Source organism: Symsagittifera roscoffensis, chromosome 9 (genome assembly GCF_963678635.1).
Source record: "Symsagittifera roscoffensis chromosome 9, txSymRosc1.1, whole genome shotgun sequence".
NCBI lineage: Eukaryota > Metazoa > Xenacoelomorpha > Acoela > Convolutidae > Symsagittifera > Symsagittifera roscoffensis.
In genome coordinates, this window is record NC_087070.1 from 26,460,418 (window position 1) to 26,487,118 (window position 26,701).

Here is a 26,701-nt window from a genome sequence, read left to right on the forward strand (position 1 = left end):
CAAAAAAAAAACAGAAAATAAAAAAATGCACGATTAGCACAGTTAATCTTTTTAATAGCCAATTTTCTCACTCAACCGCTACAAATAAAAATTCGTTGCTGCCATTCATTTCAGGCCATTCTGGTCGAATTTCATACCTTATGTGATTGTTTTGCCAGTTGTCTCAGAACCTTGCCTATACCAATAAGCCTTACCCCTGATTTTTTACCTGTACTCATTTGTTTATCCAATTGTTTGCTTTGCTCGTTTGATTTGCACTTCTTTTGTTTTGGATGTCTAATTTGGAGAACTTTTCTTTTTATTCAGATAGATATATGCTACCTAAGGATAAAACGTGTCCTCACATTCAGGAAGTGCACCATATGGTTTGAAACGATGTTATGGCGGACCCTGAGTCAAGTAGGTTTTCCTTGACTCAATGTCTTTATGAACACGAAAAACTTAAAAATACATCCAACATAGACAATTCCATCTCTGCTATAATCGAGGAGGGTAGATTTTAATTGAAAATTCTCGAACTTTTGCCGATGTATTTACATAGTGTTGGTATGACCCTATCCAACTTGTGCACGGACCGTCGCATGACTGAAGGGCCCATTTTAATTTGCCCCTTTTTCTTATTAACGCTTCGCATAGAGGTAAAATGCTCGTCAATGTAGACTTTCACTAAGGAATGTTTTTTTTTATTAGAAGCATCCGGAGACATTCCAGCAGTGTCATCGTCTGCAGCTGGTGGAAAACAGGTAATTTTTTTGTCAATGTGAATTTCGTTCACCATGATAATTTCAGATTTACAAAGTATGCATGGACTGGAATCTGTTTAACAATGACCATTGAAGCTGCCGTTGGTTGTTAAGAGGCGAGGAACTAATAATTTGTTTCATTCTATCGTTCCTTGACGTTGCTTCCGACACAGGTCGTGAATCCTGAATTGATCACGAACGGAGATTAACAGATATTTTTTGACTTTTCGTGGGGATATTTGTCTAGTGAAATTCCACACCATAGGTCTTAATGGTGTACGATTATTGAAACTAGTAATGATCTTATTTAATAGATCTTTTTTCATTTACAATTTTTCTCATATTTTTTTTTTTAAACTTGAACAATCATATTAGGATAGGAGGCCACATCTGCATCCGTTGTTCGTAAATTGAAATCACTCCAGCAAAGGGTCGACACTTTTGGAAGATTTCTGTCAAGATTAAAAACATCACATCTAAGAAAGTCTTACAAACAAAAATACATTATCAGTCATATAGTGAAAACCAAGAGGTCCGTAATCGCAAACAGCACAAGCCAAAAACTATTGCTCCTGATGGCAGACACTAAAGTTGTATATTGTCTATATGATTACGCTGATGGGTCGCCTCCAATTGATAATTCCATTCGACCTGCCGTTATTTGTCCACCTCTCGACAGCATTGCCTGCGCGTTCGACCGCATTAATAGGCAGCTGAGCCGAGTGTAAATGGCGTTCTTCATCTCCGGCGTGCTGGTTGCTGTTTGCATGGCCACACGAGATGCAAGGCGGTCTAGGAATGCGATGGCCTCGTTTCCCCACTCGCCATAGCAAGTGACTACCATAGGAAGGCACTCCCAGCCAAGTTCCCGGCACTTCGCGTCGTTATTGCCGTGCTTTCTTGATGCCGCGGCCGCTGCTGCTGAACCCCTAATTGCGAACCCCTATTTTTTGTTGGTTTTCTAGCTCTAACTTGCTCTTTGTTGATACTTAGTTGTTTTTCGATATATAAGAAAATCATACCGAAGAAATTCGCTGAAAATGTAAAAAATTCCAAATCAGTTTTGATGCGTTGTTTGAGTTTTTATATGGACGTTGTCTAATTTTGAGCTGTTTGATGTCAAATTCTAATACATTTCACATTCAGAGAAACCAAGGAGTCGAAATATAATGGACTAGATTGTGTTTATTTAGGTTCTATCTGGTTTCATTAAAATTTATTGTAAGAAATTTGTTCTTTTTTAGGAATCGGTGAACGTAGTTGAGACTCTTATATAGGTGCTGCTGATTGTTTTTGTTTTTTTTTTCAGGAAAAGTCTTAAAACTTGTTCAAGCTCAAGTTTACGTTTTCGCGGTCTGGCTTTTTTCAGTTCAGTTTATTTCATTTGCTAAGTGGAAGGCAAAGCCAACGTGTAAACGTCTCAAAAAACGTGACCGAATTCTAGTTTTGATAGTGGAGTGTAATTTTCAGCGGAATAAAAACATTACCTAATAATCTAGTTTTCTCAAATTGGGCTGATATCATCAAACAAGTTTCGATCATAAATTGTTCAAGAAATTCAGGAATGAACGGGCATCTATTGTGGTCTCTGGAATTCGAAAGTTTTTTTTCGAGAAGTAAGTCATTATTGTTATATTCTGTTACTTGCGTTCATTTAATCTTTTCCAGCTGTCTGTTGGCTTTATGTTGTTTGTTATGATATCTGAAAGTGGCGAAGAACTTTTTCTTTTGGTGTGTTAGTTTTTTTTGAACTTCATCCCTTTGCTATTAACAAGGTTATTAGAAACGGGTACTTGACTTTTTCCCCGCAATTTTTTTTTCTGACACCTTTTCTCCTGCAATGAAACATCGCTTGACTCGTCTGTGTTGAAACTTTGCTGCAACAGTTCTTAAGTGTGCATTTTAGCTTTCAAAATATGCGTCCTATTCGAAAATTATGATTTTTTTTCGGCTTAAAAGCTTTCTTCATATAGTATAACGGCTCAGTGGCTACATATTCCATCCGAAGAAAAAACAGGTAACGAAATATGCTGAAAAAATGAAAGAAAAGCCCGAAAACGCCTATTAAATTGAGCTATGATGGAATCAGACTTCCAGGAATACCTGAACCAAGAGGTGAGAACGCCCACAAAAGACTCCAAAACGATAAAGAAAAGCTGCGGAAGATCACCACGTTTCTAGAAATTGACTGCGTCATAGAGGACGTGAATTGAATAAGCGTTTCGGACCAATCGAAAACGAGAAACCAAGTAGTCAAGCTGGCCAACGAACACCAGCGTCGGCTGCTCTTGCTCTGCTCATAAACAATCTTCATACACGAAACGAGTGTACCTCAGTAAAGAACTAGACCCAGACGAACAAAAGTTGGAGAATATCGCTCTCAAATCGGGATGCCATCTCATCCAGAACGAAAATGTCAGCTCGAAGGACCTTCGAATACGTAATATAAAGACAGAAGTCAATGTGAGGAGCATCCTCCAACTGAATAGGCGAATGACATTTGCGAATGCAATAGCCACTAACGACTATGATATACTGTGCATCAGCGAAATATGGCTAGTACAAGAAGTCCTAGACGGGGCTCTATTTTTACTCGAATACAACCTTTACAGAAGTCATCGCGTGAACGACTCATTGTCTACAAATCATGGCGGTGTCATCATTGCAATTAGAGGGCTGATACACAAAAGAATCCATTTGGAATTCAAACACGAGTGCGTCATTGTTCAGGTCTACAATTAGGGTCACTCAACACTTATATGCTGCTTTACAACCCGCCCAAGAACAGCCCCTATAGATTGAGCACACATGAGTTCCTTGTCATTTTGCAAACTCGGGACGAATTAAAGATTTCCCAGAACGTTTGCAATATTATACTAACTGGTGTCATCAACCTACAAGAAACAAGCTGGGAAAGCAGTGTCAGAGGATGACTTCGAGTCTTCCATTACGGAGAGGCTTTATCGAACGGGGCTTCGTCAGGTATTGCCAAACCAAAAAGATAAAAATCGGGATGTTTTCCTGACTCAGGAACCAGAACTCGTGGAACACTCATGCACCGATAATAAAATTGAAACTGTCTACTCGATCCCTAAGAAGAAGCTTTCCGACCATCACGCCTACGGAACAGTGTTCTCTTTCGAGTTCAAAACCTCGATACCACCTACAAAGAAAAATACGCCTTCAAAAAAGCTGACTGGAATGCTTTCAATGAATGCATATATGAGCGGCCTTTCAATCCGAACTGTTATAGCAATGTGGACGAATTGGTGAAACAATGTGCTCATGGCTCCGAAAACTAACGACGAAAATACACCTTCAGTAATGGCTTACCGATCCAAAGTGCCACCCGGGATCTGTCCATCAACCTCGCACTTGATGAAACAAATTGGAATTATGCTTAGAAAATATTAAAAATCTCCAAAACTGACGCTTCGAATTAGAATTTTCGCTTGAATTAGAATCTTCACTACAGAAATACCTCAAATCATTTCATATGAATAAGCCGTTCTCAGACAAAGTGTACCTATAGGATAACGAGAACAATAAACGTAACGACCAGCAGAATTGTGAACTCATCAATGTGTTCGTCTCGAATGTATTTTCACAAGAAGGTAACAGTACTCCCCGAACTACGAAAATTCATACCTTGACTTCATGCAAGTGGCGGAAGAAGAGATAAAGCACTTCCTAATAAAACTGGACGTGGACAAAGCCTGCCTACCTAACATTATAGGCAACATTTTTCTGAAGAATTTGCCTGGATTAGAAAAGTCCTTGAAGCCAAACGTCTCGAAACACATCCAAAAAAGCAACCATAGAAAAAAAGTCAATGCTTTTATAGGATATGTTGTCCCTGTACTAACATATTTCACACAGGTATGGAACCCCTCCAAAACCGTTATTAAAAAGATCAAAAAGTTCATAAGGAAGCGACTTCATGGTTATGCAACGGCTGCACCGACTACAAAGTGAGACTGCTCCGTACGAAAATCCTGCCGCTATCCATGTACATGGAACTGCGTGATGTGCTGTACTATATTTCAGTGCTGTAAGGAAACTACGAATCTGATGATATACCTGCAATATCCAGTTGCGGAGGTTCAACACGACAACAAACTGAGCTCGGCGTGTCGCGACCCCGCTTAAGAAAAAACTTTTGGATCCGAGCGCCCAAACTACTGAACATAGTACAGAGGAGTGTGAAAACAGATGGTGTAATCGACAAAATTACAATTACAAAGCTATATCAAACGTTCTTCCGAGAAAAGTTCAACTAGGTGAACTCATTTACATGGCGAGGTCAATGCATTTGTGGAACCTGCAACACCCTGAAAAAACTCAATTTTGTGCCAGATGATAACTGAGGGGTGAAAATTTTTGGAAAATTGTTCTAAAGCCTTTACTACTACTACATTGCGTCGTTTAATTTTTGTGCGCGCGTGTGTATGAAGGGCAAAGGAACATTAAAACTTAAAATTAGTGTTGAAGTTTCTCTCGGCCTAAAGGGTTTCTGCTGAGGTATTATTGGCTTTGTTACCGATTGGAAGACTTTCTTTCGATGTTATTTTCATATTCTGTTGCTTTGGCTTGTTTTTTTTTAAACTAGCTTCATTCATTTTGATATTGCTATTTTCTCTGCTGACATTATCAATTTCTTGAAAATTTAAAAAAAAACTTTACCTAGTACTGAGGTGAAGAAGTTAACTGGTAATAATTACGTTTTCAAATAAGTTTCTTGAAACAATTATTCATTTTTTTCGGAATCTTAGTTTCTGTCCTTGTTTCCGTCGGTTCATTTTCCGCTTTTTCCTCAAATGCTACTTTTATTATCGGGTACAGTTTTTTATCTGCGTTTTTTCTAAAGCATGGATTTTCTACAGTTTTTAATATACTTGAAAGTCCAGTAATTTGAAAGTTTACCAAATCTATTTCCGGGACAACGAAGGTCTATGGTACGAATCGGGCTAGAAGCTGTTTTTGCAAATTTTGATGGTTAATTAATTGGTCTTTCTTGTTCTCTTTCTTTTATTATTGTCGCTTGATATGCCAGAGCGCGAATTTTCTTTGTCATGTCATTAATTATCAATATTTTGATTTATTCCTATATATTCATTTTGATTTGTTCCTATAATTATAATTTCAAAAAGCCCTGACTTTGTTTTATTTCATTTTTCGCTTGATAGTTTTATCTGACTTAAAGGGTTTTGGCTTATATTATATCAGCTTAGTCAAATAAATTTGCGTTGTTTGAAAGAAAAATAATCTTTCCTCCTTTTGGGCTTCCCGGCGAGGTGGGCGTAAAAGTTTTGTATTTCAAAACCTTAATATTTCAAAATTGTCGCTAACAACTCGGCTTAATTTTTTCCACTCGAAAATTTTTTGAATAATTTTTTATGCTGGAGATTGTTTTTTTGCATATTTTCATCAATTTGAGCTTCATTCGAGACAAGCGTAAGAAGTTTTAGATGAGGTTTTTTCTGCACTGAATTTTTTTTTTTGACTTATTGGCTTCCGTCTCATTTTATGTCCGCTTGCGTATAAAGTTATGTTTTTCTGTTCCGCTTCTCCTGTGTTTAAATTTTGAAGCTCCCCAGAAGTACATGAAAAAAAAACCCCAATTGTATCTTAAACAATTGCTTGAGGAAGCGTTAGATGTGAAACAAAAGTTTAAATTGCTAAGGCATGGATGATCATTTGGTTTCGAATTGTTGATAGGAAACTTAAGTGTTGAGTTTATTTTCCTCCATTTGTATTGTTGGGCAGAAATTCTTCCGAAAATCACGGTTGAACACAGTTTGTTGACTATTATCTCAGATTGGATTTTGTAATTAATGTTAAACGGTTTTGATCAATCTTAAATGGCCGAAGACTGGTAACTAGGGTTCGCCTCTGTAATAGTTGAAATAATTCGAGACATGGATTCGGGTCTATCCGTGAACTAAATGTACTAAATTGTACCAGAAAATCAAATGAACAAAAATAAAAGCTTAGACGAGAAGTAAATTAGATAGCAGGCGGAAGTTTTTAATTAGCTTTCTTGCAGTAAGTTTAATTTCTAAATGATAAATATTCACATTTAAAAATAAATAAAATTTTCTGTTGTCAATGTCGCCATATTGAAACGAGTTTTTGCGCAAGAAAAAGGTGTTTAATTGATCTGGTAATGTGTACTAATGGTCCTAGGTTGTTTACTGATTAGATTATTCCTGCGTTTCATTGACTGAAGAGGGTTTGATTAGATAAAACGGGATAAATACTGTGCGCTGAGAGCATCTCATGTTTCACGTGACCAAGAGGTTTGCCAGTTATTCTTTGAATTGGTTGGTAGATAATTTAATTGCAGCTGGTTGATGTACTCACTCTTATTCTTTGCAATTAGGTTATCTTTCTGAATCCTTTCACTTCATAATTGTGGATTGAAACTGGCAGTTTAGTGCTGGTTAATCATAGTCGTTGCTGATGATTGTATAATTGGAAACTGGACATTGTTTTAGGTTATAAAATTACGAAAATTAACTTAAAATCACTTGGGGTGAAATACTCGCTCATTTTTTCGAAGAATATTCATTTAACTAAGACGTGTTTAATGAGTTGCCTCTGTCAACACTCACCAAAGGTAAACCTCTAGCTATACATAAGTTACAGTTATACATCAGTCTATTAGGCTTAATTGTCAAAGTCTGTAAGAATACAACTCTGGTAGTTTTAACTTGATTTTCTCCAAAACTGAACAGTTCACTTTATTGTCACCTCTAGCCGTGGTAGAACTATTTCCGCTATTTTGTTTGAAAAATTTGCTATAATATTTTCTATGTTTTAGAAAGTGGGGCACACGACCTTGAATGCCAACAATGAACCACAGAAGTTCAAAAAGGTGAGATTATCGAAATAAGTTTAATGGACTTAATGACATATATATTTTAAAATGTGTATGAAATTAAAACTTTCCTTTCAATTACTGTGTATTTTGATTATTTCTGGGGGTGAATAATGAATAATGGGTATTGATTAGTATATTTTACTGTGGTCTAATCGGTGTGGTGTGTGTAGTTGGAACTTGAGAACCTGCAGAGATCCATCCAACATGGCATGCTCACAGTCATCTCTAACAAGAAGCTGTACGAGCCAGAACGACAGATGCTCATGGTGGTATGTACAATACTCTCCCCAGATCAATATTGAAATTTCATCCAAGTTGTCAAAGCAGAAAAGTAGCATTTGGAACGTATCCAATTTTTCTCTATTGTAGTTGGTTGGTTGATTGAAACTGGAAAAGATTAGTATTTTGATGTCATTTTTGAGAAGACTTTGTGAAAACTGCAATTGATTGTCTGAAAACTGTTTCAGGATCTGGAGCAAGTGGTCATGCTCAACATCCAGGGGTGAGTAAAACCTTAAATGTTACACCAATACATTGTACAACACCAATAGTTATAGAAACCGTCAATCAACGAACTCGATGTTTTGTGACTCTAAAATGGACACTTTTTCTCTTAAGCTTAAGATTAAGACAATTTATTCACAAGAGAAAGGACCAACATACGAGCTGTACAGATCATCTAGGCTACCGCTGTTCCCTGTTTAAGAACTACATGCAGTTTTTTTGGTTATTTTCGGGGCTGGGTAATGCTGCATGAAGCGAGACTTAACCACTTCACCACCGCTCCCCTCTTTTTGCTTCTCTGATTAATGTTCCGACTTTCACGGAATATTTATGTGTGGGCTGGTTTTTAAGAGTGGATGAACGAGTGGCGTTGTAGTGCATCGGTAGTAGTGGCGTTGTGGTGCATTGGTAGTGATGGTGCCCAGCAATCATATCGGGTTCAAATCGCACGAGCGCTACTATTTACAATGTGAGCCACAGCTTAGTTACCCTTAGATAATTAAGCTTCGGGTTAGGCTTCTGGCTGGTTAACTAAAAAAAGACTTTTACATAGATTGTGACGCTTTTTTTGTTTTTTGTTCCGGAAAAGGCTTAGAAGTTCGGGTTCAAATTTTATTTTTCGCTATTCGATTTATGATTTAAGTTCATTTCTTTTCCTTTGTAAACTCCACTATCGAACAGCGAAACTAACGAACAGCAAAAGAGAAAAACGTGATCAACTTCTAATTTCAAAAATGGATTCCCAGCTGAAAAAAATATCACTCATTAATCCAGTGTTTTCAATAAGTGATAAATCTAAATGGTTCTATTAATACAATTTTTTTTATTTATTACATTAATTATTTCTTTGAAGTATGAAAATTGAAGTTTTTTTTTCAAATAACAACTGTTTATTTTTTGTTTTCTTGCGTTCATGACACTTTTCCAACTTTCTACTGGCTAAGTTTTCGTTTACTTACGTTCGTTGACTCATTTTGATCTGTATGTTAGCTAGGTTTTTCATTCAGTCATTTTTTGAAGCATGAACTCAGCATTTTTGACAAAAGTACCAATTATTTTTTTATATAATCTGAATAATATTATTGTCCCGAGCTCAAATTTAAGCATTTTTTACATATGATTGTTTTTGTGCAGTTATGGAAATTCAAAAATTGCTAATTTGTCACTTTGGGGCTCATTACCGCACGAAACGTTGTTTCTAATTCAATTGAGGCCGGTCATTTGTTCTTGATATTAGTATACAGGACGCTAATGACATCCCTATGTAGTTTACATTAGCTTGCAGGAGATAAAATGAAGATATAATTGTTTCCCTTTTTTGCTCATTTCCTTATTTTTGGTTTTGTAATCGGGAACTAGGCTTTTTTCCCCTAAACAACTTTTCATACATATCTGTAAGAAGTTGTGAAGTTGCCTTATTAGTGAATCTTAGCAAGTTTGAAACTCCTTCTCACTTGGCCTAGAGGTTATGCGGTCACCTTTTAATCCAAAACTATGGAGTCCGAGTCCCGATCGGACCTTGTTTTTTTTCAGCATGTATGAAACTGAAAGCTTTTCCAGAATAATTGAATTGTCCGATTTTCAATTTTTTGCTTATGTTTTTTCGGCTTTGCCACACCGGGGACTTTTCTTGTGTTTTCACCAGTATTCTTTGTAGTTGTAGGTGTTTTAACCCTTGCGATAAGCAAGGATATGGCAATCCGGTACTAGACTTTTTTCCCTGCAAATAACTTTGTTCACAGGACTTTCATATGGACTCATTTTTTGGAAGCCTGTTAGCAATTAATTTAATGCTACAGATAAATTTATCATCCTATTTGAAATTATCTCTCATGTTCGAATTAATTTTTTTGATTCTTATTTTTCTTGATTTTTAAAAATTTCGTCCTACATTAAGTCGTCTCTGTGGCCTTATATTGCGCTTTATCGTTCGATGAGCGAAGATTTTTTTTTTGTGTGTATGTGTTTTGAGAGTGAGGGGGAAATAATAACTTTTTATTAGTCTTGATTTTTTTTCGGATGTGTTTACCTTTGCAATATCAAAGGTATTGCAATCGGGTACTAGACTTTCTTTCCTGTTAATAACTTCCCATAAAACTTTATTTCCCAAAGAATTGTCTGCTCATTATTTATCTGCTTATGTTTTGGCGACTTAGATGTCAAATTGTAGAATAGTTTTTTTTTGTAGTTTTTTTTACATAGTTGCTTTTAGTGTTCTGATTTACCTCTGATGTTTGTAATTTTACTAGCCTTGACGCTTTATTTTCTTTTGACGTTTTCTTTTTTTTTCGCTTAAAGTCTTTGTTCTGATCAAATAATTTCGGCTTATTTTTTATTGGCTTAGTGACCTAATTTTGATTCGATTCACCTCTGGATCGAGCAAATGGCTTGAAATCTCAATAGAAATACTAGTTCAAGTTTTTCGTGACATTTTTTACGGCTTTTTGTTTTTTTTCTATCGGATTGGTAGGTTTTGACCTATATTGTATTGGTTTAATAGCCATATTGCGTCTGTCGACGGGCGAAAAAAAAACTTGTGTGCGTGTCTGTGTTTTGGGGGTGAAGGGGATTTATTAACTTAGGTCGTGTTCATTTTTTTCGGCTTAAAGGGTTTCTGCCAAGGTATTTTTGGCTTTGGTAAATTTTTTCTGATACTTATTTCACATTCCATTGTCTTGGATTGTTTTTTTTATTTGAAAGCTAGCCTTGTTTTTTATAGATATAGTTTTTTTCGACTTTCGATTTTTTTCTGACTTAGCGGCTTTCTTGTTTTGTAGCTCAGCTTCGCCTCTGTGTTTTAACTTTTTTTCGGCCTTATAGGTTTTGGCCATTAGTATATGGCTTAGTGGCCTCATTTTGCGCCGTTGAAAAGTTTTCGTGGTTACGTGTGTATTTAGGGCGAGGAGGAATTAATAACTTTTTGTTAGTCTTGGTTTTTTTTGAATTTTTTTCGGCTGTTTTGTTTCTTTTTTGTTTTCCTTTTTTTGTATTTAATAGGTTTCGGCCTATTTTATGTTGGCTTAGTGGCCTCATACTGCATCATTTGTCGAGCTGTGTCTGTTTTGAGGGTGCGGGGGACTTGAGAACTTTCTTAATTTTGTTTTCGAATTTTTGGTTTTTCTTTTTTTCCCCGCTTAATAGGTTTCAGCGAATTTTATTATACCGGCTTAATGGCGTCATATTGTTTCATTTGAAGCCTATATAAAGTTTGTGTGTGCGTGTATGTTTGAGGGTGAGGGGATTTCAGAATGTTTTTGAATTTTTATTTGGCGTAAAGGGTTTCTGCTAATGTATTCTCGGTTTTGTTACCGCCTGATAAATTATCTTTCGATGCTAATTTTACTTTCTACATTCTTGGCGCTTTTGGTTAAAACTTGACTATGCGTTTTTCGATAGATCTAGTTTTTACTAGGTAAAATTTAGTTTTTCAAATTTTTTTCCTTTGTCGGCTTGATAGGTTTCGGCCTATGTTAAATCCTCTTTGTGGCCTCATTTTGTCTTGTATCATTCGATGAGCGCAAACTTTTTTGTGTGTTTGTGTTTTGAGGGCGAGGGGGGCCTAATAATTTTTTAATTCTTTTGGGTATTGCAATCGGTTACTAGACTTTGTTTCCCGTAGATAACTCAAGGCACAGAATGGTCAAAGTTAGAAATGGTAAATTTAGGTTCTGTCACTAATTAATTTTAATTTCCATGCCTTTCGGGCACAGTTGGTCTGGAGGTAACGAATACGCCTGGGACTTGATAACTTTTCATTATTCTTATTTCTTCAAATTTTCGTTTTTCCCTTTTTTCTGCTTAATAGGTAGTCATATTGTTTCATTCGAAGCGAATACAAAGTTTGCGTGCGTGTGAAGGTAAGGGGGATTTAATAATTTTTGTGATTTTTCATTTGGCTTAGAGGTTTTTTGATTGAATTTTTATTTGGCTTGAAGGGTTTCTGTTAACGTATTCTCGGATTTGTTACCGCCTGATATTTTTTTTTTCGATGCTAATTTTACATTCTATTTTCTTGGTGGGTTTTTGGTTCTAAACTAACCATATGTTTTTCGATAGATCTAGTTTTTTTACGTTTTTTTTTCGACTTAGCCGCTTCCTTGTATTTTATCGCCTGTAGTCTGAAGTTTATCTTCGCCTCTGTTTTGATTCACTTCTGCACTTTGAAAAATTAAAAGCACTAACGTTGTTTATTTTTCTTGGTTTTCCTTTTTTATGAGTCGATGAAAGTAGTTCAGACTCTTCTATAGGTCGCGATTATTTTTTTTCCAGTTTTTTTTTCAGGAAAAGTCTTAGAAAATTGCTCAGGCTCAAATTTACTTTTTCGCGGTTTGACTTTTTGAGTTTTTTTGTTGAGCTTTTTTCGTTAGTTAAAAGGAGGGGAAATTCCGCTATTGAACAGCAAAAGTGTGTAGGTCACGAAAAACGTGATCGCTTCTAGTTTCGAATTAAGTTTCAGATTTTTCAGCGGAATAAAAACATTACTCAGTAATCTAGTTTTTCCTAAATTGGGTTAATTTTATCAAAAAAGCCTAAATTATCAATTGTTGTAGAAATTCGAAGAGCTTTAAGGCGTAATCTAGTTTTTCCTAAATCGGGTTAATTTTATCAAAAAAGCTTAAATTTTAAATTGTTAGAGAAATTCGAAGAGCTTTAAGGCCGTCTTTTTTCTGGGAAAATTCGAAAATTGAGATTGTTAAAAAAATATATGTCAGTATTTTTTCTGTGTACTTGATTTAATTGACTCTTTTCCAACTGTCTTTTGGCTATGTTTTTTTTGTATAAAAGCTTTATTCGGCCTAAATGATTTTGGCTGATGTTTTATCGGCTTATGTACCTTATTTTGTGTAGCATCGAAGGCAAAAAAGGTTTATTTTTTGAAACATTCAAGTAGTTTTTTTATTTTGATTTTTTTTGTATTCGCTAGCTTGCAATGCTGAGCTAGCATTATATCAAAATGATGTGCGATGCTCCGCTTCGCCTCTGTGACAGTTTTTCGACCATTTTTCTAATTGGCAGTAAATTGCAGTCGGAACATACTGGACTTGGGCCTGATATACGATTAGTATATTGGGTTTCTATGGCCATTTATCTATCAAAATAACTCCTAGAGATTGTATAGTTAGTAAGCGGCAATGCAATAAACAAAATGGAGACTTGTTTGGGTCGCGTGGTATCTTTTTGTTTCAGGAAACGCCTTTGTTTTCACGCTCAATTTTTTTTCGCGGTTTGATTTCAATCTGGTTTCTTTTGAAGTTCAATTCAAATCAATTTGCTAATTAATAATCCAGAGGAATTATAAATGGACAGATTGATCTAGGTAATAGTTTCCTGAAATTCGTTGAACATGTTTCTTTACTGGTCTGATTTCGTTTTTAAAAGTAAGAGAACAATATAATTTTCACTCAATAAAAAGTTTTTGATGATTTTTTGACGTCTTAAAATGCTCTAATAACTACAGAAATGCATTCATCCATATCAATGCTTTTACGAATGAACTTAGGTATATATGCACTTATTAAGTTCATTTCAAATTCATCTGCTAAAAGTTAGATAAAAATTGCTCTACAATTACGAAAGCGGAAATGATGCGAAAAAAAACGAATGTCTTCTAGTTTCGAAAGTGTTAAAAAATCATTTTTAAGCGAAATAAAAAATGATCTAGTTTTCTTATAATTTGTTATAGATGATCCAGTTTTCTTATAATTTCTTATAAATGATCCATTTTTATAATTTCTTATAAATGATCCAGTTTTCTTATAATATTTAAGCGGAATAAAAAATGTACCCATTGATCCAGTGTTTTTTAAATTGGGTTGATTTTATCAAAAAAGTGTCAATCATAAATTGTTGAATTGAGTTTTAACCTGATAGATTTTTTTTGAAGTTCGAAAGTTAAAAGTTTTTTCCGGTTCCTTTGTTCTTTTAATTTTTCCAACCTGCTGTTGGCCATGTTTCATGATTCGCCATTTGTTCAACTTGATGTTTTTTCTTGAGTGTAGTAGTGAGGTTCCGAGTAGCGTGTCAAACAGTAGACTGTTGAGTCACGTTTCTGGGATAGATGTGAGTGACTACCACGCCAATGAGTCAGGAGGAGGGACTGCTTCTCCCACCAGTTCCGGCTCCAGCCACGTCTCAGTTGCCAACTACAGATTCAAAGCATACGCCCCCAGGGCTTTCGATTTCTTCCGCAAAATTTACAAAGTCGACAAGGCAGAATTCATGGTTTGTGCATATCAGAAACGTCTCAATTACTGCTTTTCGCAGCTTTTACACCACATTTTTCAATAGCATGTGAGGTGTCCGCCGAATTATCTTTTCAAAAAAATTTATTGTGTAATGTTGCCGTGACTGATGTGGTGTTGTAGAGATCGATAGGTGCTCCGATGAAGTGTATTCCGAACCCGGGTGCCTCTGGCAGTCTCTTCTTCATCTCGGGCGACGACTGCTTCATCATGAAGACCCTGCAGAAGAAGGAGGCTACGTTCCTCCTCGAACTATATCCAGGATATATTCTGGTAAATGGTCAACATTTCAATCGGATCGGATAGAGTTTTCTGTATGGAAAAAGAAAATATGTCACTTTTCTTTGTTGTGGAATTCTTGAAAAGTATCATTGAAGATTGAACTAAAGTTCAGTTTGTTGATAAAGCAAGGAAAAACTTGCAAGGCTTATATTTGTTTGCTTACCGAAATTCGCCAACCTTTTTTAACAGTGCTTTATTTTGCTGTAATAAAACGTTTTTACACTCGCGAAAGCATGTGTCTTGTAATCGGGAACTAGACCTTTGAGTGCTTTTTTTTCAGTATGTACGCACAAGTTATTTCCCGTAAAAAGTGATTTAGTGGTCGTTCGTTTATCTGCTGAAATTTTGTCGGCTTAATTGCCAGATTACAGATTTTTCTTGTGCTGTAAGCAAATTTCATGGTAGTTGCAAGTGTTTTTCAGTGTACTTTCATGTTTTTTTTTCGGCTCAACTGGTGTCTGTTCGAAGATTGTCAGCTTTGTTTCCGCTTCGTAAGTTTCGTTCAGTTGCCAATTTTAAACTCAAATGTCTTGCGTGGCATGTTTGCTTGAAGTTCATGTTTGATAATGCAGGGATTATGAAATTGTATGGGATTGGGTTTTTTTGTATTTTATTTATTTTGAGACGCTGTGGAAGATTTTTTTTTGACTTTAGTCTCTTTTACTTTACCCCTCTGTCTACAGCCTTCGAAAAAGTCTGTGGATGAAATATTTTACCCATTTAGTTTTTGTTTTCTCGGAAACTACCATCAGAAATCTGAGGTTTTGGTTTCAATGATCGGGTTTGAAAAGCTCCCCCGCATTATTCGCCAGGCCAAAATTGTTTTTCTCAAATAGTCAAATTTTTGATTTTTTTTCTGAAATCTTACCTCTCAAATTGAGTTTGTGGATTTAAGGGCGATAAAGGGTAGTGGAAAACTCACCTGCATTAGCGCCACCCACAATTTTCCTACAAAAAGTTATCGCACTCGGAAAAGTCAAGATTTTGATTTTTTGTTTTTTTTTCTACTTTTTGAATTTTCTAAAAAGATCTGAGAGTTTGCGTTTAATCCTAAGAACGGAGTAAGAGAAGCTCATTTGCATGTGCGATTTCGCACAAGTTTTTTTGTCACAGAAACTTGTGACCCTCGGAAAAGTCAAAGTTTTGATTTTTTGTTCTTTTATAATTTTTGAATTTTCTAAAAAACTACTCTCTCATATCTGAGTGTGTTCAATACAAAAAACGGTTTGTTAGAAGCTCATTTGCATGTGCGAATACGCCCAAGTTTTTTTATTCAGAAAGTTGTGACCCTCGGAAAAGTCAAAGTTTTGATTTTTTGTTTTTTTTTAGTTTTTTGAATTTCCTCAAAGGCTACGCTCCCATTACTGCGAGTTTTTGTTCAATCCGAGGAAATTTTTGGCTAAATGTTTTACCGAAAAAGCTATGATGTCAAATTTTTGTTTTGTTGGCAGTTTTTTTAGATTTTTCTAAATAACGATCCTACCAAATCGGATATCACAGGTTCAATCGAAATAACAGGTTGTTCAAAGTCCACGTTTATAATTGGAAACGCCCAGTTGTTATAGAAAAAATAATGGTCTTAAAACAGTCAGAATTGTTTGAATGGCCTTCAAACAGTAAAATTTTGACAGTTTTTTGGAAACTTTTTGACTTGTCTGGAAAACTACCATGCCAATTCTCAGTCTAACTGTTGAATCGAGTACCCCGGCTTTGAATATTCTCTACTTCAGCGGCCTCTACCTTTGCAGAAAAAGTAATGAATTTCGGAAAGTCATTGTTTTGAGTTGAAAATTTCAATTGAAAGAACTGGTTGCGAGAATATTTCCTGCAGAAGCGGCGGCTTCTTATTTTTTTAAGAGAAATGTTGTCCTTGGGAAAATTCCAATATCTGCCACTTAGTTTAGAAGAGAAACCACTAAGGTTTTATGCTAAGTCCAATTTTCGAAATTACGCATTTCGTCTCGCAGCAGTACAACAAATTAAAAAAAAATCAAGATGTAACTCCAGCTTTTGCTGTGTCCCTAGTTGTCTTTAATCGAGACATGACAAAAATTTTAGCTTACGATTTTTCATTTTCTACGACTTATATATTTTTTTAATGTTTGTGCTGTATCGCTCCGCTTCGCCTCGTAAGCGGAACTAAATGCTCGAGGAACTATGTAATGAGCGAAATTAAAATTGTCATCGAGTTGTTTGTTGTGTAGAACCTCTACCAGTCTCCGGATACACTGCTTCCCAAATACTTCGGCTGCTACTGCTACCAGAGCATCCTGGGCAAGAATGTCCGAGTGGCCATTATGAACAACCTCATACCTCGCAATGTCACCCTTTGGAAGAAGTACGACCTCAAGGGTAGGTACATTCAAGGGTAGGTCCTCAAGGGTAGGTAAAATAATTCGATCATAGGGGGATAGAGAACAGTAATAAGCCCCTGCAAAGCAATGAAACTGATTGTTATACAATCAGTATTAGTCTAGAATGAGATTTAAGGTTATTTGGTGTAGTGTGTAACGGAATAAGATTATGGCTATCAAGAGGTGTTATTGATCATCAAAGTGATGCAGAAAATTTTCCCAAAGGGGCCTTCTATGTCAATCCAAAGCTTTTTAATGCCAAGTGAGTTTTACTTATTTAGTTTGCCCTTTCTTCCCGAAAACGTCGTGAAAGATTTTTCCCCCTATCTTACATTGAAGTCTGTGTTATAGTGTTCTTGGACTGAATTTCATAAGAAAACGCGCTCCAGCTTGACTATCAGTTTCGAAAGTGAATCTGCTGGTGAATTTGTTTATCGACATTTTTCCCTCTGATTGAGCATCATGCGAGACAAGCGTACGATTTTTTTTAGATCTAGTTTGTTTGACGTTTTTACTTAGCGTTCGCGATGATTTTTTTCGATTTTCTTCAGGAAAAGTCTTCGAATTTGTTCAGGCTCAAAGTTATTTTTTTCGCGGTCTGACTTTTTATTTCTTTTTAAGTTCAGTTCATTTCCCTTGTTAAAAGAAGGCAAACTACGCAATCGGACAGCGAAAAAGTAAAGGTCGCGAAAAACGTTTCGAAAGTGGAATTTAATTATCGAATTTCCCAGCGGAATAAAAATTTTATCTATTGATCCAGTTTTCTGAAATAAGTTACTTTCATCAGAAAAGTGTCAATCATAAAATGTTTTAGAAATTCGAGCTTTAAGACCATCTAATTTTTTCTTTGAAATTCAAAAGTTGGGATTTTCAAATTTTACTTGCGTACATTGATTCTTTTCCAGCTGTCTCTTGGATTTTTTTCGACAGTGGCGTCCATTTCGTGCCCAGTCCGGTAGCAAAGCTTGCAATGTTATGTTTGTGCCGTTTTGTAAGTTTTCGTGTTATTTATGATTCTGATGTCCATTTGTTATGAGAGGCCAACTTCATCGTACTTCTGTTTCAGTCATATTTTCTCCTCCCAGGTCCAATTCAAAATAATAAAATATGATCTCCGTTCATTCAATTACTATTACGTTCAGCTGTATAAACAAGCGATCGTTATTTTATAAGTTCGTTCCTTTTTCCGATCAAAGTGACATATTTCAAACTTTGCATTAAAGTTAATGCGTTGACCAAACAGACAATTTGTTAAATAAAAGTCGCTTAATCAATATTGGGCCAACAGGCATATCTCGTTCACCAATTTTAAATTCTCGTCATTATTACACTAACAAGCGTAGTGCATTAGTCTGACTCCACTTTTTTTTTCTAACCTAACTCGCAAATGAAACTGCTCATTTGGTGGCATTTTGCTGTAATCACGTTCTGTAGCATTAGAAATTTCATAGCATCTGTTTTATTTGGGCTAGTTTTTGATGGTCGTTAAGTGTGCGTGGCTGAGAGGGAAGTACGTGAGACTCCAATTCTCTGGGTAGCCGGTTTTAATAATTCGAGGATTTGTCTACTTTTTCTTATTTAACTTTATAGAGCTGCTTTTTGTCGTTATCTCGTTACGGTGTGCGAAGCGCAGTTTTGCCTTCATGTCAAAGTATGGGAATATACTACTGGTAACACAATACTGAATTTTAAGTGTGTCCCTTTTTACGCTGAGTATGTTACTTTGGCTTGAAATGTTTTGGCTAATATCATGTCGACTTAGTGGCATCCTCATGTTGCTTTGATTGAATGACGATTTTAATGCTACGTGAAACTTCTTCTAGGTTTGATTGTTTATGCTTGTTATTATTTGACTTTTTAGTTTTTTTTTGGCTCAACGAGCTCCGAACCAAGTTTGTCAGCTAAGTGACCGATTTTGTGGCATTAATTTATACCGTCATCCGGAAGCCAGATTCAAGTTAACTTCATAACCACAAGAAACGAAAACTCACTTTATCTCCTGTGACGACTGAAACGAACCATAAAGATATTGTGAGTAGTAATGTTAAGGCCCTCTCGCCAGCTTCATCTAAAGCAGTGGGGGGCATTATTAACTCGGGGTTGAATTGTAACAATTAATCGCCAAACTGCTTCGAGCGATGGGACTGAAATCGACAAGGGGTTTCAACCCAGGAGCCAGATGATGACACTTGAGCCAAAAATAAAAGCAATAATTGTCAGATGTGCAGTGATACCTTTATTTATACATACGTTCTCTTAATCGCAATTATGATGAATTAGTTGCTTCTTTAAGTTCTCCGTCTTTTATTACTATAGCTATTTGTCCCTGAGACTTGGCTCAACGATGAACAGGATGATCCACTGCTTTTTTCGATGCATAATTATACAACTCTTGTAACAATAAATCGTACAAAAAGAGGTGGATATATACTAAAGAAATTTCAAAAAACTTGTATCAAGATTCAGTAGGAGCTCTAAGCTTTCGAGCTGATTCTTTAAAGCATTGCTGCAATTAAAAATTCATTAACTCTTGGGTGCGTATATAGACTTCCAGACTCGAACCTTCAAGATTTTTATCTGGAGTTGGATAATTTTCTCGAAAACTCAGCAAGTAAAAATGTATTCATTCTGGGAGATTTCATTAATGACGTCTTCAAAGAGGGCTACATACAGTACATATATGGAGTTTCTATTAGCACAAATAGCTTTTGACAAGTAATAAACAAAGCTAAGCGCGTGACTGCTTCACTTTACTCGTGTATTGACCATATTCTCACAAACCTTGACGAAAATAAAGTGTGATGCCGGGGTTATTGAAAACACAATAAGCGACCACTATAGTACTTTTTTTGAACTGAATTTTTCATTCAGTAACAAACGATCTGAAAAATGACGCGAAATCTAAGGTTCTTAAAATCCAAAACTTTAAAAGATTATTTCAATGATGTTCCACAATCCGAACTCACTGTATCCAAATTGGACTCAGTCGAATCTTTGACACATCATTCGGTCCTAACATTAAACAAAGCGGCTCCGCTTCAAAAAACAAAATTTTTTCTTTCAGGAAAATTCATGGTTATCGAATAAATTTTAAAGTGCCATCAACAAAAGAAATGAATTGCACAAAAACATGGTTTCAAAAAATCAAAATCCATCAATTTGCAATCATTTCGTGAAGCAGCGAAATAAAGTTATTGATCTAAGCAGGCTAGATTAGAAGTTTTACGAAGAGAAAGTGAGCTCTTGCATGAAAAATTCAAATAAACCTTACCTAGCAAGTCATTGAACAAATTGAAAAAGGATTCATGAAATGAAAGCCGATCATCAATTAGATGATTTAAAAACGATGGTACATGCCTTCAATAAGTTCGTTGTCGACGTAGGTTCGAAATCAGTGTCAGCCATTCCTTATTCTCCTCTGATAATACCGAATGCCGTAAATTTCTCTACGTCTTGAACCGATGAAAAGTTTTGAGCTGCAAGACAATAAATGAACTACCGAGTGGCAAAGTACCCGGATTAGATGGTCTCGCTAACGAATTGCTTAAATCATGTTCCCATGTTATTGTGCCATATCTGGTTAAATTTTTCAACGAATGTCTTACGAACGGAAATTATCCTTTTGTGTTCAAATTGGCAAACATCTCACCAATTACAGGCCTATTTCTTTGCTCTCATCGTTTGGCAAAGTCTTTGAAAAACTATTCCATTTTCGTTTCTCGAGATACCTGTTTTTTTGACCAAAGCATTCAGCAGTTTGTGCAAATGTCGAACTCTTTGAATTGGTTAAAGAAAATCATTTAAGAAACGAACAACCGATTGAAGTTTTACTTGACTTAAAAAAAAGCTTTTGAAACTGGTAAATAAACGATATTACTTGAGAAGTTTAACGCGTATAGAATACGGGGTCCGGCATAAGGTCTCGTAAAAAAACTATTTACCAGACTGATTCCAGTTGCTAACATCGGACCATGTCAGCTCTGATAAGTAACCGGTGAAATGCTTGGTCCCTCAAGGCTCAATTCTAGGTCCATTACTTTTTCTCATTTATATTAATGACATGCATCAAGAGTGCAACTCTTTCAAAACCGTCCACTACGCAGATATCTAACTCAAATAAAAAATTTTCTGCTGATCGAACTTGACCAAATTTACCACTGGTTAAGAGCTAATAAACTTACTTTGAATACTAAGATAAATAAATTCCAATTGATAACTTTCAAAAACTCATCTCCACCTCTTTACTTGTTACCAAACGGCGTTAATATTGGACGTCAAAAATCTGTGAAATATCTTGGCTTACATGTTGACGATAAACTTTTTTTTAAGTCTTACATAAATTTTGTTTGCTCAGATGTAAGCAAATTAGTAGGGCTATCGTTTAGACTCAGTTACTTCTTAAGCAAATATCTGCTACTGCGTTTTTATGACTGATATTTTAAACCTGAAGTTCAATATGAAATTTTGGTGAATGGTTGCGCAAAAAACGGATTTAAAAAAGTTTTTAAGATTCATTAATTTTAAAAGCAAATTAGAATCTAGCGATCAACTTTCCGTCAAAGACAAAGTTTTAGATGTCTATAAGTTGCATATATATGATCTTTTTAAGTTTACCGTGAAATCAAAAACTTGTTGAACCCAAGAGTATTTTTCAATAATTTTTGTTGAAAACGCGAATAACCGTAAAACTAAATCAAGTGATCAGAACCTGTTATATTTATAGCGAGTCAAAATGAAGTTCGCCCAGAAATCATTGAAAGTTAGAGCTCATGTTATATAACCATCTGTAAAACTCGGACTTAGTCCTTTTTTATTTGGACTCAAATGCTTCCATCCATATTTTTGTGCAGTTTTTAGACAATATCCTAACGTTTGATAATCAAATAGAAAAATTATTTTTCTAATTGAGCTATTGCTTGTGATTACAACACAAAAATTTGTCTATCGCCATACACGTGCTATTGAAGTATGTGATCATTTGCTACCTGCCTGAGAGAATGTAAATAAAGAAAGGTATACTTTGCCTGTCGGTTATCCTCTTTGGTGCGAAAACTGCATATATGTACGTTTATTCACTGAAGAAATTTTTTATGATTTATATTTTTGTTTCTGTTTTTTCTTCCTATACAGGTTTTCGTAGTTATTCGGCCGGCTGGCCAAGCTATGTTTGTGATGCAAGTGATGTGAAGCTCCGAATTACTTCTGTGTGTACTTTACTCTCGGTGGGCTGAAAAATCAAACGAATCTCAGTTTTTTATCTTGTCCATAAACACCTTTGCTTTTTATTTCTGTCTGTTGGCTACGTTTTGATAATGGCATATTTTTAAGAGTCTATAAACAGCAAAAAGTCAATGGCCACAAAAAAACAATGTGATTGACTTCGTTTCGAAAGGGGATCTTAGTTTTAAAATTTTTTCAAAAAGCCAGTCATTTCAATTTTGGTTTACTTGCGTTCTTGACTCCTTTTCAACTGTCTGATGGCTATGTTTTTAAACAGCTGAAATCATTGGAGTTCATTAAAGTTGAATCACTTGGAAGTTGGAGTTCATAAAATCATTTCGAAGTGGGGGTTTTGTTTTCTATTACATTAGCAAATCAAGAAATAATTCCAAATTGCGCAATGCTTCCGTGATTTCGCTAGAACAGGTGAATGGCAATTGTACAATTTTAGCTCGGCAGCATTTTGCGCCAAATTAGTTTGTTTTTCATAAAAGAACAAAATTCAATTAAAAAACCTAACCTTAATAATTGCTTTTCTGAGTCTGACTATGCTGCGACGCTTGACCTCAGCACAAAAACATGCTGTTTCATTTATGACCAAGTTTCAATGGTTGTAGAACAGATAAAGGCGAATAAAATTAAGCTGGGTCAACTAAGTCTTGGTTTCTGTCTTGAAATGGTAGTAATGCTGTAAAACATGGCATTTTATCGAGTCTTTAAAAATAATCTGACTTGTTAGTATGTTGAAAACTGAGAAGATGAAACTTGAGATGGCCTTTGTGTGTAACTCTGCCGACGATATGATGGGTGGGAATCCCAAGTGTAATAACCGGATGTGTTTGAAGAAGAATTTCTGCGTCTTGTTTCGTTGTTCGATGAAAGATCGACACCCTCTTCAATTCGGTTGGGATAGTACGCACTGAAAGAGAATACGAGCAATCATCTTTCAATCTCAAAGTTAACAGTCGATAAAAATTGGTCTTGCGAAGTATCATATAAGGCTATTTGGGAATGCATTTTTAAGAGTACTCTTATATAGGTCTTGCTGATTTTTTTTGGGTTTTTTTTTCAGGAAAAATTTAAATTTTGTTCACGCTCAGTTTTGATTTTTCGCGGTTTGACTTGTGATTTCTTTTTAAGTTCAGTGCATTTCTATTGTTAAAATGAAGGCAAACTCCCCTATTGAACACCAAAAATGTAAAGGTCACGAAAAACGTGATCGACTTCTAATTTCGAAAATGGAAATTTATTATCAGATTTCCCAGCGAAACAAAAGTTTTACCTATTGATATAGTGTTCTCAAACTGGGTTAATTTTAACAAAAAAGTCTCTTTACTCTTTTCCAACTCAGGTGGCTAGGTTTTAAAATTTTTATGTGAAAAACAAGGGGTATAGGACCCGGGAATCTTTACAAAGGACCTAATAATTTGAAATGCAAACGTCATGAATTTCTAAATTAGCAAACGCTTGTGTTCTGCGATTTTTTTTTCCAACCTAAGTATCATAATTTAGTGCTGAACAATCATTTCTACTGCAATGCCATTTCAGCATTGACAATTGAATTTTATCGATTTTTTTTTTGTGGCTAGTGTTATGATAAGCAAGGCGTCATGGTGGAAGCTGTGGAGACATCTGGCTGTCGGTTGGCTGGGCGAAAATTCACAGTTCAAATCACAGTTCGTATCAATGTTTTATTTGATGCTCAACATTTAAAAGAAACAAATGAAAGCTTAACTAACATAAATTAAATTAAAGAAATCAGAAATTAGTAGTATTTTACTAATTCGATAGTTCTGATGTTTTTAAGTATCTAGCTGCGTTTTTTCGTATTTCGCTGTCTGTGACGCCTTCTTTCTGGATTTTATACGCACGCGCTTAGTCTCAGCTAAGCTTTGTTCTCGTCGAATAAATTCAGTGAAATTGAGAGTAATTGGCGTGCACATCCCATTCCCATCTGAAAAGCGCGATTCAAACCTTCCATCGAATTGTTTGTCTTTTGATTGCGCGCTCTCTCAAAACTAATTCCAGAGGTCTTGATCCCTATCTTTTCAAAAATATTCCACATATGGAATGATGGCAAATTTTCGCCCAATGGATCGTTGGGGCATTTGAACTCCAGATCTCATCGGGGGATAGTTCACTTTAGAATTCGCCCTGTTTCGTCGGATCTATAAAGGGAAGATAAGCCGAACTCCTGAGTTTTTCTCCAAATAGCTTTTTCAAAGTGGAAAAAGCAGCCTTTGCTAATGGCATGAGGGAAGGCTGATTGAAAAGTATTGATTGACATTTTTTCGAAATCCAGCTAAATTTTGACGCTCTAGGCAACAAATTTACACTAGTTGAAATGCGTCCGCTCTATAAATTGAGGCATGTTAGTTGGTATTTTTTTTTTCAAAATGACTGGTACTGCTAATGTTCATTCAGTTTTTCCCAATAGCGTTGTCGGTCTTATTTTTGCTTGTGTATGTGAAGTGCAACTTCGCCTGTGTCACTTTTAAAAAGTATCGATTTTTTCTTTTGTACCATTGTTATTCTTCTCAATGGTACCTGTGGTTGGAACATTATGTGTTACTTGCACATTGGACCGGCTTCTCTTATTGTTCTGACCTCTGAAAGCGGCTGGAAACTTAGTCTGTTTTTTTTTTACTTTTTCACGGAAAATCAGGTACCACAAAATGGGCATCGAAATGGATCGAGTGACATATCATATTACAGAACTTTCCTTGGTGATTCGAACGACATTGAAAAAACTTCAAAAAGTTTTTTTTTAGTTCTTTTTTCAATCGAGTAGATCGAGTTTGAAGCTTCGTTAAGCGTTTTCTAGCCTATAAAAAAGATGTTCAAAACTTTTTAGGTTTTGAGATAAATTTTGTCGCTTATGCCTAATTTACCTACAATCGTTTCATTTCAAGCTGATGTCTATTTTCTCTCTTCACCCACGCACAAAAAGACTCAAATTTGAAAAAAGTAATTATTTTTTGAATGTTGTCGAAACTCTGTACAGCTTGCACAGTATCCTGCTTGTTTCATAAGGTTTTACTTTTGTTTCATAAGGTTTCGGCTAATTAAGCTCTGTGTTTATATTTCATTTTTGTCCGTGTTTGTTTGCCAAAGGCTTACTTTGCTAGGGTTTCTTTTGCCTGTGTTTCTTTATTAGCTGATGAAACGTGCGCATATATGTCGAATTAGTAAGATAGAGTAGTGATAAATAAATTAATAGCAACAACCTGTGTAATGCTTAACAAATAGCCTTATTTGATGGTTTAATATGCTTTTCTATCGAATTATTTGTAAAGTTTGATTTTGGGATCTTTACAAATTACATGAATTTTTATGGCATGGGCGATTTTGGTAGGACGAATCTGTCCATTATGCGTGCTTGAACTTGACATCTATTAAACATTATTTGAGTTTTAAAAAAAATCACCAAGACCTATATAAGAGTCTTCGCTACGTTCATTGCTCTTAACAAGGAAATAGAAATCAGTCATATAAGAAATTATACATCATATATTGAAGTAACCTTGAAGTCGTGGATCTTTGATTTGAGCTGGGGACGTAGTCGGGTGGGTAACTGTTGCCCATGGGTAGAGAGTAGCGTCCTGGTCCTACTAAAGACTGTCGGGGAAATGTATTGTCGGCTATGTATCTCCCATCCCAGGGCAGAGATCCCGTCGTAGAGTAGGTGTCGAAGCTTGGCCTGGAACGACTAAGCAACGAATCTTTTTATGATATATTCAGAAAATATTGCAGTTGTTTTCGACGGCAGAAGTGGAAAAAAATATCAGATGAGTTATAGATTGGGGTAGGAGTTTTTTAAATCACATTTGAGTGTCGCAATATTCACCAAAATGCAAACTATGCCGAATCTTCAAGTAACTAGGGCAATTACTCAAGGGAAGTTTGGGTTCAGATAGGTTGGGCAATTACTCAAGGGAAGTTTGGGTTCAGATAGGTTGGGCAATTTCTCAATGGAAGTTTGGAAGAGGAGCAGTTGATATTTTACGGTTGGCTGAACAAAATCAAGCTGGTTCTTCTCAGGTGTTGATGACCTACCAAGTGTAATATGTAGAAGTTGTAGTGCTAGTTGGACTCCAGTCGCCATGATGTCCAGGTCCCACTCCTCGATTGTTTCCAGTCGATACAGATCCAGAACTCCTTCTGAAATGGGATCCAAGAGGCACATCACAGTATGACTCAAAGCTCAGTCTGTGTTGTTGTTGAGGTGCTGTTTGGGGTGCATTAGGTGGGTTGCAGTAGTCTGCTGGGGTGATTCTTTGTGGAGGTTGTATTGGGGTAGGTGACGGGTGTTGGTAGTAGTAGTTTGTTGGAGGGTTTTGACTGACAGGAAAGAAGTAGTTTCTAGTGTTGTTCTGAAGGATGTTTGGGGTTGGTGTTCTTCTGCTGGTGTATCCAATGTTGGCGTAGGCGTACTCGAAAGGGTGAAAGGTGCGGTATGTTTGATGCTGCATT

General features: G+C 35.9%; 1 protein-coding gene across 4 annotated transcripts in view; it reads left to right on the forward strand.

Moving 5' to 3' along the window:
• The first annotated feature begins 293 nt into the window (after nucleotides 1-293).
• The window catches only part of LOC134853940 (phosphatidylinositol 4-phosphate 5-kinase type-1 alpha-like), a 46,350-nt gene continuing 19,942 nt past the window's right edge, over nucleotides 294-26,701 (forward strand). For 3 of the 4 annotated variants that reach the window (XM_063869935.1, XM_063869936.1, XM_063869939.1), the window contains exons 1-9: nucleotides 294-399; nucleotides 691-743; nucleotides 6,986-7,042; nucleotides 7,567-7,620; nucleotides 7,797-7,895; nucleotides 8,094-8,128; nucleotides 14,130-14,352; nucleotides 14,496-14,645; nucleotides 16,859-17,006. In XM_063869935.1, coding sequence (XP_063726005.1) covers nucleotides 381-399; nucleotides 691-743; nucleotides 6,986-7,042; nucleotides 7,567-7,620; nucleotides 7,797-7,895; nucleotides 8,094-8,128; nucleotides 14,130-14,352; nucleotides 14,496-14,645; nucleotides 16,859-17,006 — 838 coding nt within the window. In that variant the 5' untranslated portion in view covers nucleotides 294-380. The remainder of the gene's footprint in view (nucleotides 400-690; nucleotides 744-6,985; nucleotides 7,043-7,566; nucleotides 7,621-7,796; nucleotides 7,896-8,093; nucleotides 8,129-14,129; nucleotides 14,353-14,495; nucleotides 14,646-16,858; nucleotides 17,007-26,701) is intronic. The other variant, XM_063869937.1, reaches the window with a different exon arrangement.